This window comes from Pristis pectinata, chromosome 3 (genome assembly GCF_009764475.1).
Source record: "Pristis pectinata isolate sPriPec2 chromosome 3, sPriPec2.1.pri, whole genome shotgun sequence".
Lineage (NCBI taxonomy): Eukaryota > Metazoa > Chordata > Chondrichthyes > Rhinopristiformes > Pristidae > Pristis > Pristis pectinata.
Window position 1 is genome coordinate 117,581,150 of NC_067407.1, and position 15,564 is coordinate 117,596,713.

Genomic DNA, 15,564 nt, shown 5'->3' on the forward strand with positions numbered 1-15,564 from the left:
TGTCTGATACCAGAGGGCATGCATTAAGGTGAGAGGGGGTAAGTTCACAGGAGTTGTGCAGGGCAAGTTTTTTTCTTACACAGAGAGTGGTGGGTGCCTGGAATGTGCTGCCAGCGATGGTGGAGGAGGCAAATGTGATAGAGGTGTTCAAGAGGCTTTTAGATGGGCACATAAATGTGCAGGGAATAGAGGGATATGGACATTGTGTAGGCAGAAGGGACTAGTTTAGTTGGGCATTTGATTACCAGTTTAATTAGTTCGACATAACATCATGGGTTGAAGGGACTGTTCCTGTGCCGTACTGTTCTGTGTTCTATGATAGGCATCTAGAACTCATTCCTGAATGTTAAGGGGCAGAAAACATACCATATTCAAGAATTACTCTGATGTGTACTTGAAGAGCTGTGACCTGTAGATCTATGGATCAGGTGCTGGAAGGTGGGATTGTGTTTGGTAGTTCTTCTTTTATGGCAGACATGCTGCTATTTTTTTCAAATTGTGCCATTGGATTACTTACATCAGGAGATGACTTAGCAGGTTAAACCAGGCCCAATACAAAGACAGTTCATTGAATAACTGGAATGGGACCTTCCTGAGTTGGGTTGCTGGTAGAGGGCTCCTTTACTTACACTGAAGTTGGGCTTCCAGCTGCTGAGAAAGTCCTCTTCTGCATGATATGCACTGCATTCACAAGAACACAAGAAAATAGGAACAGGAGTAGGCCACCAAGCCCCTCAAGCCTGACCCGCCATTCAATATGATCATGGCTGATCTGTGCTGACATCAACTCCTCTTCTGTGCTAGTTCCCCATATCCCTCAATTCCTCGACCTTTCTAATATGGATGACTCCAACACAAAAACAAATCTTTGCATATCTGGGGTCCTTCAAGTTTTACAGGATACATGGAGGAATTGCAATGAAAACTGCAGCCTTTGCTACCAACACTGTAAGTTCCTGATATTCATTCATTGCCTACTTTTCATAGACATCGGATTGCATAGTGAATTAAAAAAGTGGTACTGCTCAATTTAAGTTTTGGACAATCACTTTTTCAATAGGCTGCCGAACATCATACTATATTGGTTAGATATAAACGGCACAAAGAAGAAGCTGATATTCTCTCTCTCCTGAGTGGTCAAACCACTCAAACTTAACTTACGTTTAGTGCAGCGGTTAGCGTAACGCGATTACAGCATCAGTGACCCGCGTTCTATTCCGGCCACTGTCTGTAAGGAGTTTGTACATTCTCCCCGCGTCTGCGTGGGTTTCCTCCGGGTGCTCTGGTTTCCTCCCACATTCCAAAAGACGTATGAGTTAGGAGCTGTGGGCACGCTATGTTGGCGCCAGAAGAGTGGCTGTTAAGTTTGTGGATTATACTAAAATAGGTGGTATTGTAGATAGTGTAGAAGATTGTGAAAAATTGCAGCGGGATCTTGATCAGCTGGGTATGTGGGCTGAGGACTGGCAAATGGCTTTCAATCCAGATAAATGTGAGGTATTGCATTTTGGGAGATCAAACCAGCGTATGACTTATAAAGTGAATGGTAGAGCCCTGGGGAGTGTCATTGGAACACAGGCATCTTGGAGTGCAAGTGCATAGTTCACTGAAAGTGGCGTCAAAGATAGATAGGGTGGTGAAGAAGATGTTTGGCACGCTGGCCTTCATCAGCCAGGGCATTGAGTATAAGAGTTGGGAAGTTATGTCGCAGTTATATAAGACGCTGGTGAGGCCACACTTGGAGTACTGTGTACAGTTTTGGTCACCCTGTTATAGGAAAGAAGTTATTAAACTAGAAAGAGTGCAGAAAAGCTTTACCAGGATGTTGCCTGGACCTGGGGGTCTAAGTTAAAAGGTGAGGTTGCATGGACCAGGACTTTATTCCTGGAACATAGGAGATTGAGGGGTAACCTGATAAAGGTATACAAGATCATGAGGGGCATAGACAGGGTGAAAGCACATAGTCCTTTTCCCAGGGAGGTCGTGCTAAAAACAAGAGGGCATAGATTTACGGTCAGAGTCAAGTTAAAAGGGAGATCAGGGAAGCTTCTTCATGCAAAGGGTAGTAAGTATTTGGAATGAGCTGCCAGAAATAGTGGTTGAGGTGGGTAACATTTAAAAGCCATCTAGATAAGTACATGGTTAGGAGGGGTTTAGAGAGCTATGGGCCAAACGTGGGCAGATTGGACTCGCTCACTGGGCAACGCAGTCGGCATGGCCAAGTTGGGCCGAAGGGTCTGTTTCATGCTGTATGACTCTATGACTCTATAATGGATCCCTTTGCATACTTAAGGAAGTAATGAAAACAACTCTGTAAGTTTGAAATTGCAACATTTCTTTTATATAAAACATTTTATGCGATATTGTTTTCAGGAACATGGTGGGCTCATCCGTTACTGTCTATTTTACTAAGTTTTGCTCAGACTAATCTTATATTTCTATTATCTCCCCAAAATCCTGTTGCCTTAGGTGATTTGAGCTTGCAGCTCACATATCCATCATGGTGATGTGATTTTGATGATGTTGGTCATTTCAGACTCCCCTGATTTCCACATGTAATTGATTAAGCACAGTTTGCACACATTGTGTAGTTGCTTTACTATCAAAGAGATGCTCTAAAACAATCCAGTCCAACTGACAGTCATAAAAGAGTGTGCACATGGAATACTTTCACTGCTGTAAACTTTCTAGAGAGGTTGAATAAGAGAGGCTGAAGTTACATCAGAGTTAACCCCTAGTGAGACCCCCATGTGGAGTACTGTATTCAGTCCTGCATTACAGAAGGCAGCGCTGGTGGGATTTGAACTTTTGTTTCCAAATCATTAGTCCATTCATCTGGATTATATTAGTTTAGCAAGATAACCAATATGCTACTCCATTCTGAAATAACAGAACAGATTCACCAGGATGATACTATGCCCAATTGACTTAAATTATCAGAACAGATTTCAGTCTCGTCTTATATTGTTTTCACTGTAGAAAATCAAGGGGCAACTGATTAAGGTATTCAAGATTAAATTATTTGAAAGATCAGATAAAGAGAAACTATTTCCTTTGGTGAGGGAATCCAAAACAAAGGAGCACAACCTTAAAATTAGAGCTAGTTCCTTAAAGAATGATGACAGACGGTACTTCCTGACACAAATGGCTGTGAAATCTGGAACTGATTCCTCCAAATAAATTCTTGGGTTTAGGTCAACTCAAAATGTTAAAACTGAGGTTGACAGATTTTATTATTAGGTCTGAGTATATAAGATTACAAAAACTAAAGTGGGTAGCTGGAATTATTGTTCAGCTATGACCTAACTAAATGCTAGGACGAGCTTGTGGGGCTGATTGGCCTACTCCCTGTTCCTCTGCCTGTGTGTAAACAAGCATATTTTTCAGATAAACCTAACCAAAAGCCACCTTGAAATGTTGCTGACAGAATGTCTTTTTAGCTGATTAGGAATTGCCCTGTTTAACAAGGCTTTTAAATTAAACTAAATAAGCCTTTTCTTTTGAAATGTCTTTCCATCAACACATTTGTTTTTAATTGCATTGTTTAGAATATCATTAAACAATAGGATTTTCCAGACAAATGTTGGTTCACGGACCTTTGATTAAGTGTCAATTTGGGTATGTCTACAATGGTGTCCATTCAGCAGAACGTTTCCAGGGGGATGAAATGAGAAGGCAGAACAATGGAGCATCCTGTGGACAGGAGCATTTTTCAAATCATCACTCAATGTTTCAGTAATTAGAGGGGTGTTACTGTTCTGAGATTCATCTTGTTCGCAATATTTCTGAATGAACTAGAGAAAACTCACTTTCAGCACTGGACCAGAACACTGGAAAATAAGCATCAATGTGCATAAGTACAATCACCACCTGCTGACAAAATGAAGCCTGTTTCACCTTGGATGCCCAGACAGTCTTCCATTCTGGTTGCCGATCTAGATCTGACACTAGTTCACTTCTGAGAGATGGAATCAGAATGGTCTAACCAACTCAAGGAAATTGACTCATTGGGGAAACAAAAATGACCTAGGTGATTCTAAGACTCAGTGAATTGAGCTATAAAGGTTCAAGTCTTTAAATTTATTTTCACTGGGAGACGTCCAATGAAAGGTTAGCCTGAGCAACAAACTGTTTGACATGGACAATAAATAAAGGATATGAGGATGCACAAACAAGCATTATGAGTAAGTTTACAACTTATCATAAGGAGGAGAAGGAAGGGTGGAGAAGAGGTAAGGTCTGGAGGTGTCAGTGAGACCGGTAGCACATACAGGATCCATGGCGGTGAGTTATAAAAGGAGCTCCAGGTAGAGCAGCAGTGGCCAACGTAGGAGTAGCCATTTTGAGACAGGCTGTGAGATCAAAGTGCTGCTGATGAGATCAAAGTGTGGAATTTGATGAGTGTTGAGCTTTAGTGAGGAGAGTGAGTGCGACCAGGTAAGGCTTTTTGTTCCTCTCTTTCTTTTTGAGTACAAGGGACAAGGGATAAAGGAATATGGAAGCCATGGCGATGGTGTGCACCTCCTGCAGGATGTGGGAGGTCAGGGAGATTTCCAATGTCCCTGGTGACTACACCTGTGGGAATTGCATCGAACTGCAGCTCCTGTCAGACTGCAAAGAGCAGTTGGAGCTGCAGCTGGACTCGCAATGGGGTATCCGGAATGTGAATAATGTAGGAGATAATATCTTTAGTGAATTAGTCATGTGGCAGGTACAGAAAGAGAGGAGATGTGTGACCACCAGGAAGGCAGTAAGGGGAGACAGGTAGTGCAGGATTCCCCTGCAGTCATTCCCCTCTCAAATAGGTGTACCGTTTTTGGATATTGTTGGGAGAAACGTCCTCTCAGAGGACAAGGGCAGTAGCAGCCAAATTTGTCACACCATGATTGGCTCTGATGCAGGGGAGGGAAAAGTCCAGGTGAACGCTAATGGTAGGGGATTCATTATTGAGGGGAACAGAGAGCCGTTTCTGTGGCCAAGAACAATACTCCAGAATGGTATGTTGCCTCTGGATCTGGGATATCTCGGATGAGATATGGAACGTTCTGAAGGGAGAGTAAGAACAGAGAGAGGTCCTAGTACATGTTCTAATGACATAGGGGGATAAGGTCCTGTAGTGTGAATTTAGAGACTTTGGCAGAAGGTTAAAAAGCAAGACCTCTACGGTTGTAAACTTGGGATAACTCCCTGTGCCATGTGCTAGTGAGGGTAAAATTGGAGGATGGGGCAGGTGACAGCATAGCTTAAGAACCAGTGCAGAGGGAGGGTTTTAGGTACTTGGATCATTGGAATTGCTTCTGGGGTAGGTGGGACCTGCACAGGAAGCATGGGCTACATCTTACCCAGAGGGGAACCAAATTCCTTGCAGGGATATTTGATAACACTACTTGGGAGGGCTTAAACCAATTTGGCAAGGGGGTGGGAAACATAGTAGAAATGCTGCAGGTGGGGAGAAAAATATAGAAGATAGATCAAGCAAGTACAGTGGGCAGAGCAGATAGAGGCAGGTTGGGGAGCATGGGAAGGCTGGTAGGCTCAACTGCATTTACCTTAATTCAAGGGGCCTGGGAGGTAAATCAGATGAGCTTAGAGCATGGATCAGAACTGGAAATATGCTATTATTGCAATCACGGAAACATGGTTGAGTGAAGGACAGGACTGGCAGCTTTATGTTCTGTGGTACAGAAGTTTCAGGCATGATAGAGGGGGATGGAAAAGAGGAGGGGAAACCACACTGCTGATTAGGGAGGACATCACAGCAGTATGTAGAAAGGATATCTTGGAGGGATCGCTTTGCCAATCACCTGCGCTCTGTCCACAATGGCTATCACGAGCTCTCGGTTGCAAGTCAGTTCAACTCCCCTCCCCATTCCCACATCAACCTGTCTGTCCTCAGCATCCTCCACTGCCAGGATGAGGCCAAACACAAACTAGAGGAATGGCACCTCACATTCTGCCTCAGCAGTCTACAACCCAACAGCATGAACAATGAATTCTCCAATTTCAGATAACTTGCGACCCTCTGGTCCTTTCTCTCTCCTTCTAATGCATCCAGGTTCTCTCGCACAATCCCTTCTTTCCAAAACCCACCGTTTCGCCCCTCTGTTACCCAGTTTCTTTCTGCTCCCCCACTAAGTTACCCATATCACCCACACACTCAACCCACTTGGTTCCCAATTCCCTCCCCTCCCCCTACTGTTCCCATCTGCCCACCATCCCTCCACAATCTGGTTCCACTCATCACATTCCTTTTTTATGAGATTCCATAATTTGTAGCTAACTAATTACCTTTCAGTCTCTGTCGCTATCTCCACTCCTCTCTCTCCTACCTGGCTCCACTTGCCCATCAACCCCTCCTCACCTGGGACCAGCCTATCACTCGCCAGCTCCTGCCTCACCCCATCCCATCACTTCTTTATACTGGATATCTCCCCCTTACACTCTCAGAACTGATGCAGAATCTCAACCCGAAAAGCTGGCTCTCCCTTTGTTTCCACAAATGCTTCCTGACCCACTGAGTTCCTTCAGTGGTTTGCTTTTTTGCTCCAGATCCCAATATCTGCAGACCATATTGGTAGAACTTAGGAATGAGAGAGGGGTGATCATTTTGCTGGGGTTATACGATAGGTCTCTGAATAGTCACCAGCAAATTGAGGAACAGATATGTAAGCAAATCGCAGAAAGGTGTACAAGCAATAGCGTTATGGTCATGAGGGATTTTAACTTTCCCAATATTCACTGGGATTGCCATAGTATAAGGGGCTTAGATGGAGCAGAATTTGTTAAGTGAGTCTAAGATAGCTTTTTGAGACAATATGTAGATAGTCCTACTAAGGAAAGGGTGTAAAAAAAACCAAAATGCTGGAGGAACTTGGTGGGTCAGGCAGCATCTGTGCAGGGAAATGGACAGTCGATGTTTCGGGTCAAGACCCTTTATCTGGAAGGAGCTGTATTTGAGCTCTTCTCAGGAAATGAGAGACAGGTAGTGAAAGTGTCAGTCAGGAACACTTTGGAACAGTGACCATGATTCTATAAGTTTGAAGGTAGTTATGGAAAGAGAGAAAGAGATAAGATTGGTCCTCAAGTTAAGGTCCTAAATGGGGGAAAACTGATTTCTACAGAGCAAGAGAAGACCTGGTAAAAGTGGATCAGGAGTAGATATTTGTGGGTAAATCAACACTTGACCAGTGGGAATCTTTTAAAAGAATGTTAGCAAGAGTTCAAGGACAGCATGTACTGGAAAGGGTTACGGAAAAAGATGAAGACACAAGAGATTCTGCAGATGCTGGAATCTGGAGCAATACACACAAAATGCTGGAGGAACTCAGCAGGTCATGCAGCATCAATGAAGGGAAATAAACAGTCAGTGTTTTGGGTCAAGACCCTTCATCAGGACACAAAAAGATGACAAGATTAAGGAACCTTGGATGACAAGGATTTCTGAAGGTTTGATCAGAGGGAAAAAGGTATAGGCAAGTGAGTCCCTTGAGGAATATAGAGAGTGAAGCAAAGTACTTAAAAAGAAATTGGGAGTGCATAAAGAGGTCATGAAATATCCTTCGCAGGTAAGACTAAGGAGAATCCCAAGATGTTCTATAAGTATACTAGGAGAAAGAGGGTGGCTAGGGAGCAAAGAGGAAATCAATGTGTGGAGCCAGGGGATGTGGGCGAGGTCTTAAATGATTATTTCTCCTCTGTATTCACCAAGGAGAAGGATGTAGAAGGTAGTGAGTTCAGGGAGTGACACTTGATTTTCTGGACCACGTAAGTATTAAGAAGGTGGAGGTGTTAGGTGTTGCGGAACATATAAGGGTGGATAAATCCCCAATGCTGGATCCCCAGATCTAAACTAGATTGCTATGGGAAATATGGAGGAGATTGTTGGGGCTTGGATGGAGATTTTTGCATTAACATTGGCCACAGGCGAGGTACCAGAAGACCAGAAGCTAATGTTGTCCGTTTATTTCAGAATGGCAGCAGGGATGTCAAGTAACTACAGGCTGGTAAGCCTTTTATCAGTGATAGAGAAATTATTGGAGAAAATTCTATGGACAGGATTTATGTACACTTGGAAAGGTAGGGACAGATTAGGAACAGTCTTAGCAGCAGAGGGGAGGAGCCAGTAATGTTTAAAAGTTGTTTTTAAGGTATAAAAGGAAAGCAGGCTCTAGTGGAGAGGCTGAGCAGCGGAACAGGTAAGGGCAGGTAAGGTATTCCTTAGAATTACTCTTCCCATTGGAGTAGCTGGGATGGTAGTTGGTGACAGTGACATGCTCCTCCTGCAGCATGTGGGAGTTCAGGGAGATTTCCAGTGTCCCTGATGACTTCCCTTGTATGAGGTGTGCTCAGCTACAGCTCGTGACTCACCTCCTTAAGGAACTGGAGCTGGAGTTGGACACACTTAGGATTGTCCGGGATGCTGAGAGCATCATAGACAATGGATAATTTTGAGGAGGTAACCAAAGAGATTGATAAAGGCAGGGGGATAGACTTTGTCTATATGGATTTCAGTAAGGCATTTGTCAAGGTCCCACATGTTAGATTACTCAAAATGATTAAGGCTCATGGGTAAGCTGGCAAATTGGATCCACAATTTGCTTGATGATAGGAGGCAGAGGGTAGCAGTGGAAGGAGGTTTTACTGACTGGAAGTACATGACTCCTGGTGTATCACAGGGATTGGCGCTGGGAGCCTTGCTGTGTGTGATAGATATTAACAACTTAGAATAAAAGTGGGAGGAATAATTAGTAAGTTTGCAAATGACATGAAAATAGGGGTGTTGTGGATAGCGAGGAATGTTGTTTAAGGCTATAGCAGGATATAGATCATTTGAAAAATTGGGTGGTGTACTGGCGGATGAAATTTAATCCTATCAAATGTGAGGTGGTATATTTTGGGAAGTCAAATAGGGGTAGGCCGGATACAGTAATTGGTAGGGCACGAAGGAATGTTGCTAAACAGAGAAACCTAGGGATCCAAGTCCATAGTTCCCTGCAAATGGCAACACAGGTAGAGTGGTGAAGAAGGCATACAGTATGGCATACTTGCCTTCATAGTTCAGGGCACAGAACATAAGAGTTGAGACATTATGTTGCAACTACATATAAAACTGGTTAGGGCACACTTGGAGTATTGTGTGCAGTTCTTGTAGCCACATTATAGGAAGGATGTGGTTGCGCTGGTGAGAGTGCAGAGGACATTCACCAGATGTTGCCTGGATTGGAGGACTTTAACTATGGGAAGATATTTGATAGGCTGTGCTTGTTTTCCTTGGAGCAAAGGTGGCTGAGCGGTAATTCGATAGAAGTATATAAGATTACAAGAGGCACAGATAGGTTAGATTGTTAAAATCCTTTTCCCATGGCAGAGCATATAAAAAACAAGAGGGCATAGTTTTAAGGTGAGTGGTAGGAAATTTGAGGGGGATCGGGGGGGGCGGGGGAAGGGGGGGCGCTAAATTTTTTTTACACAGAGTGTGTTGATATCTGGAACGCACTGCCAGAGGAGGTTACTACAATTACTAACCTTAAGAGGCATTTAGACAGACACTTAAATACGCAGGGCATAGAAGGAGACTGTTCTATTGCAGGCATATGGGGCGAGTGTAGATAGGCAAAAAGGTTGGCATAGACATATTACATACTACTGTACAACTGCATGACTTTCTCTCACAGGTTAATGAAAATGTGAAGGAGAAGACTTCAGAAAAAAACAGCAAAGTTGGAGTCAAAATTCTTGGTATTTCCTGTAACGTTGACAAGCTTGGGACATCCTCACCTGTGTCCTTGGTGAATATAGTTCAAAGGCACAAGATTGTCTTTGGTGAACTCTGCATTGACTTAAAGTGTGTTGGTGACTGGTAAATTCTGGGGGGAGATGATGGGAATGTGGAGAGAATAAAATGCAGTAATGTTGGATTTTTAGCGTTGATGGGTGCTTGACAGTTGGCAATGGACGGTGAGCTGAAGGGCCTGCTGCTGTGCTGTATGACGCACCCATCCCACCCTACCCCTCATACCTTATGAATGAATCACTCTCCTTTCCTATTAGCCATACTGATTGACATTAATTGGAACAGACTATAGAGTTATTAAGTCAAGGGCTTATTCTGCTATTTACCTTTACCGAAAAGGAATCTGAGGCAACGAACACACTTGGCAAGAATGCAATGCCGTTTATCCTTGAAAGCTGACAAGTAGTCAAGGAGAACAAGTATCTTTATAAGTCTGAGGATGTACATCTTTGTACCTTTGAACACCAGGTTTAAATGGTCCCACATTAGTGGAAAAGTTATTCTGTGCCTCATCTGCAAAACGTTATATAAGACCAAGCAGTATGTAGAGGAAGAAAGGTGATCAAAATTTGTTGTTAAATGTCAGATTTTTGAGTCCACATTCTCACAAACCAATTTCCATCGTTCAAAAGTTAATCCCGATTTCCATTTAACGGATACAAATGCACAATAACAGGGAACTTATCTGAACTAAAGATGAGAGTTTGCTTGTTAAAACTAGGTTCAACTGCTTTGGAGTGCCAGATTTACACAACTCAATCTAAATCTGTCAAATTCAGAAGTGATTAATAAATGTTTTAACAGGCATCATGCACAACATGTGAATATGCGAACACACCTCACAGAACTACAAGGAATGTTATTATGATTATGCCATGTGATTAAACAAGTTAGGACAGACTTTTTCTGTTCAGTACATACTTATATTAATTACTTCACTTTGACATATAAATGTTCTAAGGGGTATAATTGGAAGTTGAATGAAACAAGGCAGGAAGTGGGAGAGAATTTATAGAAAATGACTACAGGTGAGTTCACAAGACATTTATAAAGGTGAAGAGAGTTGAGCAAGACACAAGAGTTTAATGAGAGAGTTCCAGAGAAAAGGGTTTGTTTCTTTTGGCTTCACAATTGTTCATTGGAAAAGAGGGAACTCTGACCTGACTAGAATTGGAAAAACAGAAAATATATAAGATATCTTTATTAGTCACATGTACACCGAAACACACAGTGAAATGCATCTTTTGCGTAGAGTGTTCTGGGGGCAGCCTGCAAGTGTCACCACACTTCCGGCGCCAGCATAGCATGCCCACAACTTCCTAACCCGTACGTCTTTGGAATGTGGGAGGAAACCAGAGCACCTGGAGGAAACCCTCGCAGACATGGGGAGAACACACAAACTCCTTACAGACAGAGGTGGGAATTGAACCCAGGTCGCTGGCGCTGTAATAGCATTACGCTAACCGCTATATTACCGTGCCTGCAATACATACATATAATACATGAGGAGGACTGGAAGGAATTTTAGGTTAAAGATGGAGTAACATCATGGGGAGATTCAAAACAGAAGCAAAGATTACTATTTCTTCATCAGCAATTATTCATAAAACTAGTGGAGCAGATGTATTATGTTATACTTCAAATGCCTCATTGCTATTAAATGCACCACAAATTCTTTTTAATGTTATGAAAATTGTAAAGATAGAGTAAGGCTTGCTCATATGCTATAGGAAGTACCAAGAATACAAGTGATCACTTCTGCCTGAAATAGATCTGTGCTCTGAGTTGTCTCATTATGTTCTGTGTTTATTTTGTGTACACTAAGTGTGAAACTCACAAAACTGGTGCAGCTTTTAAGTTTCTGGTCATGAGTTACTGACATCCTTCTCACCTTTTGCTCCAAGGTCAGCAGAAGGTCAGTTCAATTTAGTAACGCGAAAGGTGACTGTAGTTTATTATCAATTAGTAGTGCTCTGAGAACATTAATTTTATTGCTGGTAACATATTTTGTGGGTCAGGTTTGACTGCAAGCCAGAATAAAAATGTAGACCTCACTGCAATGAAAGAAGTGACTTTGGGGTGCATGATTGCTGACATGATTGGAATAGCTCTGGGGCAAATGACTGGGCAATGAACTGCCTCTGTGAAACAGCAAAGACATTAATAATGGTTAAAAAAAATTAGGCTTTCACTCAGCACACATTGAGAAAGTAGTTTAGAAATTTTTTTCCCTTAAACTTTCCTTTACCTTTAAAAATAATTTTTGACTTCAGTTTATTTTTGTGTCCATGGAGTTTTACAATGATTTTTTAATTTTACAATGAGTTTCACAATATTTATTTGTGAGCACAGCTTACCTTGGAGGTAAAACATGGGATTTTGGCTGAATACTGTGCCTTACAGAGCATTTTTTCGAGACTTCACTAGCAGCCACTTCCTGTCAATGACTCACAGTTTGCCCTCAACTACAGAGAAGCACAGGGAAGAAACAAGGATCCTGTGACTGTTATCCCTATTCAACCAGCAAGAGGACAACTCAAATAAACAAAAGAAATGGCACAACGGTTTTTTTGGAGAACAGGGAGGGGGGTTGGGGGCAGTGGAAATGAAAGGTCCTTTAGAAGTCTGAACTGGACTGAGGGAGAAAGTAAAGGTATTGTATCACTCTGCTGGCAGGTTAGCAGAGGGTCAGACTCTGCCAAACATTTTGTAAAAGCTCTAAGTGCACCAGAATAAAAGTCTGGCATCGTAACTGATTGCAGCTTCTGGTGCTATTCAAACGTAAACATTCTGAATGACAAGCTAAAAGAAAACAGCACAGACCCATGTCTCAACATGCACGAAAACAGAGGCACGATACTTCAATCCAAACTGGTTGCTAAGATATGAACACATTCTGGCCAAACTAGCCATGAACCCCAGCTGTTCTGTTTCAGCAAGTACCTGTAGATGACGCCATTTTGGTGAAGGAACATCAGTGCTGAGGTGACTTCTGCTGCATAAAACCTTGATCGAGCTTCATCGAACTTGCGGGAACGTTGGATCTGAAACATTAAATCGCCTCCATTTACGTATTCCATGACGAAAAAAAGGCGATCCTAAACGAAGGGGAAAAGAGCATCGTCAGTTAAATTTCTTGAAGCACCACAAGTGACTGTTGTGTGTAAACAACTAAACACTTGTGGAGAAGAACCAATTTGTTGCTGACAAAAGAAAAGTAAAATTCAAAAGCACACCAGAGTGAACCACCACACCAAGTAGATTTGAGTCTCTAATCTTTTTAGGCTCATTGATTCATGAAGATGAGTCAGTCTAAAGGCTTTCACAGTTTATCAGGCTGCATGTTGAAAACATACAAACCTTGACAGAGTATTTCCACCTTATGTTATCCTACTGTTGGGATTCTGATCAGTGATTATTTACAATTTTATCTTTCACGAGATATGGTCAACACTGTAAAGACCATGTTTTATTGTGCACTCCCAAATCACCTTCAGAAAAGAGTGGTGAGCTGCCTTCTTGGTCCACTGCAGTCTATCTGCTGAAGCTGCTCCCTTGGTGCTGTTAAGTGGAGATGTAAAATTTTAACTCCAAACAGTTGTGTTGCATAAAAAGAACAAGAAAGAAATATCTGATCCCAACAGAGTCTTCCTTTCTCTGGTTTCTCTCTTACATACAAATTTGGAATTAATGTACCCAAAACTTCCCTTGTACAGTGAACACGGAAATCCACAACTCGAAATTCATGTAAATTCTCAAGTGCACACTTATATTTCATGCTAATATTATCATGTGCATTCCTCTTCAAGTGCTTTCTCACTGCACACTTGTGTGTTCTCTCTCTCATATATGAAATGTTTTGTATGCACATACACATGCATGGACTAATAGTTGATCCTCTCCAGTACATTCCTCCTTCAGATACATGGCCTCACACAAAGTCATGCACACATATTGTGCAAGCAGTGGTCAGCTGCTCTGAAGGGTATGCAATCTTTTTCACATTATTATTTCAGGCCAAACTTCTCAAAAATCCAGTCACTCTCTTCAATTTACGATCTTTTAAAGATTTTTTTGCCCATAAATTCATCAGTATGTACAGGGGCACATTAATCAGTTTGTTGCCCAGGGACCCAGGTTAGACACAGATGTTGGGTGCTGTCTGTGTGGAGCTGCTACACGTACTCCCTGTGACCATGTCTGTTTCTGTTGGCTGCTCCAGTTCCCTCCCACATCTGAAAGATGAGCAGCCAGGTTAATTGGCTACCCGGATTAGCCTTTAGTGTTGGTAAAGCGCTATCACTCACGATCTACCTTGTTGTCTCACGATCTACCTTGTTGCCTCACGATCTACCTTGTTGTGACCTTGCACCTTACTGCACTGCATTTTCTCTGTAGCTGTGACACTTTACTCTGTACTGTTATTGTTTTTACCTGTACTACCTCAATGCACTCTGTACTATCTCAATGTAACTGCACTGCGTAATGAATTGACCTGTACGATCAGTATGCAAGACAAGTGACAATAATAAACCAATACCAATACCAAGTGAACAAAGGACCCAAGAGGAGTTGATGGGCATGTGAGAGAGAGTAAGTGATGGAGTCATAAAGTAAAATAGCCCAGAAATAGGTCCTTTGGCCCACCATGTCCATGCCAAGCATCAAGTACTTTTCTGTACTAATCCCACTTACCAGCACCTAGTCCATTGCCTACTTTGAGTTGGCAATTCAAATGCTTCTCCAGATGTTTCTTAAATGTTGTGCGAATACCTGCCTCCACCACCTTCTCAAGCAATGCATTCTAGATTGCAATCACCTCAGAACATAGAACATTAGAGCACAGTACAGGCCCTTTGGCCCATGATGTTGTGCTGACATTTTATCCTGCTCTAATATCTACCTAGACCTTCCCTCCCACATAGTCCTCCATTTCTCTATCATTCATGTGGCTATCTAAGAGTCTCTTAAATGTCCCTAATGTATCTGCCTCCACCACCCCTGCCAGCAGTGCGTTCCACACACCCACCACTCTCTGTGTAAAAAACTTACCTCTGACATCCCCTGTTATACCTTCCTCCAATCACCTTAAAATTATGCTGCCTCGTGTTAGCCATCTTCTGGATAAAAATATTCTTCCTCAGATCCCCTGTAAAATTCTTATATCTATGCTCTCTAGTCTTAAACACCTCTGCACGGGGAAAAGTTTGATACTGTGCACGCTATCTCTGCCTCTTATAATTTTGGACACCTCTCTCAGGTAACTCTCACCCACCCCACTTCCCCAAATCTCCTCTGCTCCAACAAAAACAAACCCAGTCTATCCAATCTTTCCCCATAACTGAAATGTTCCATCTCAGGCAATACCCTGGTGAATCCCTGCTGTACCCTCTCCAGTGTAATTATGTCTTTCCTGTAGTGTGCCGACCAGAACTGCACACAATATTCCAGCTGTGAGATGCAGTGCCACAGGAGAATGTGGCTTATGGGAGAAAGGAAAATGATATTACCTTGAGAGTGAGTTTGGGTCTGGTGGGTTGTGAAGGAGAGAGGCTGCAGGTGGGGTAAAGGGGAGAGAGGATCCTGGACAGAAGAAGGATTGGGGCAAAAGTTAGATGCTGCAAATTGGTGGAGACTGCGATCGGATTGGTGGAGGTAACAACAGACAGAGGCCTGTACTCCTTGCTTGGGGTCAGAGGGTAGGTGGACAAATGGTTTGTCCAGAGCCTGTGACTGGCAGTTGGTAGTGAGTTGGTTTGGGATGTCAGAAC

At 42.6% G+C, this 15,564-nt stretch overlaps 1 protein-coding gene across 3 annotated transcripts in view; it reads right to left on the reverse strand.

The window, feature by feature from the left end:
• LOC127568094 (protein kinase C epsilon type) overlaps window positions 1–15,564 on the reverse strand; it is a 505,158-nt gene that overhangs the window by 80,213 nt on the left and 409,381 nt on the right. For all 3 annotated transcript variants that reach the window (XM_052011402.1, XM_052011403.1, XM_052011401.1), the window contains one exon: window positions 12,737–12,891. In XM_052011402.1, coding sequence (XP_051867362.1) covers window positions 12,737–12,891 — 155 coding nt within the window. The remainder of the gene's footprint in view (window positions 1–12,736; window positions 12,892–15,564) is intronic.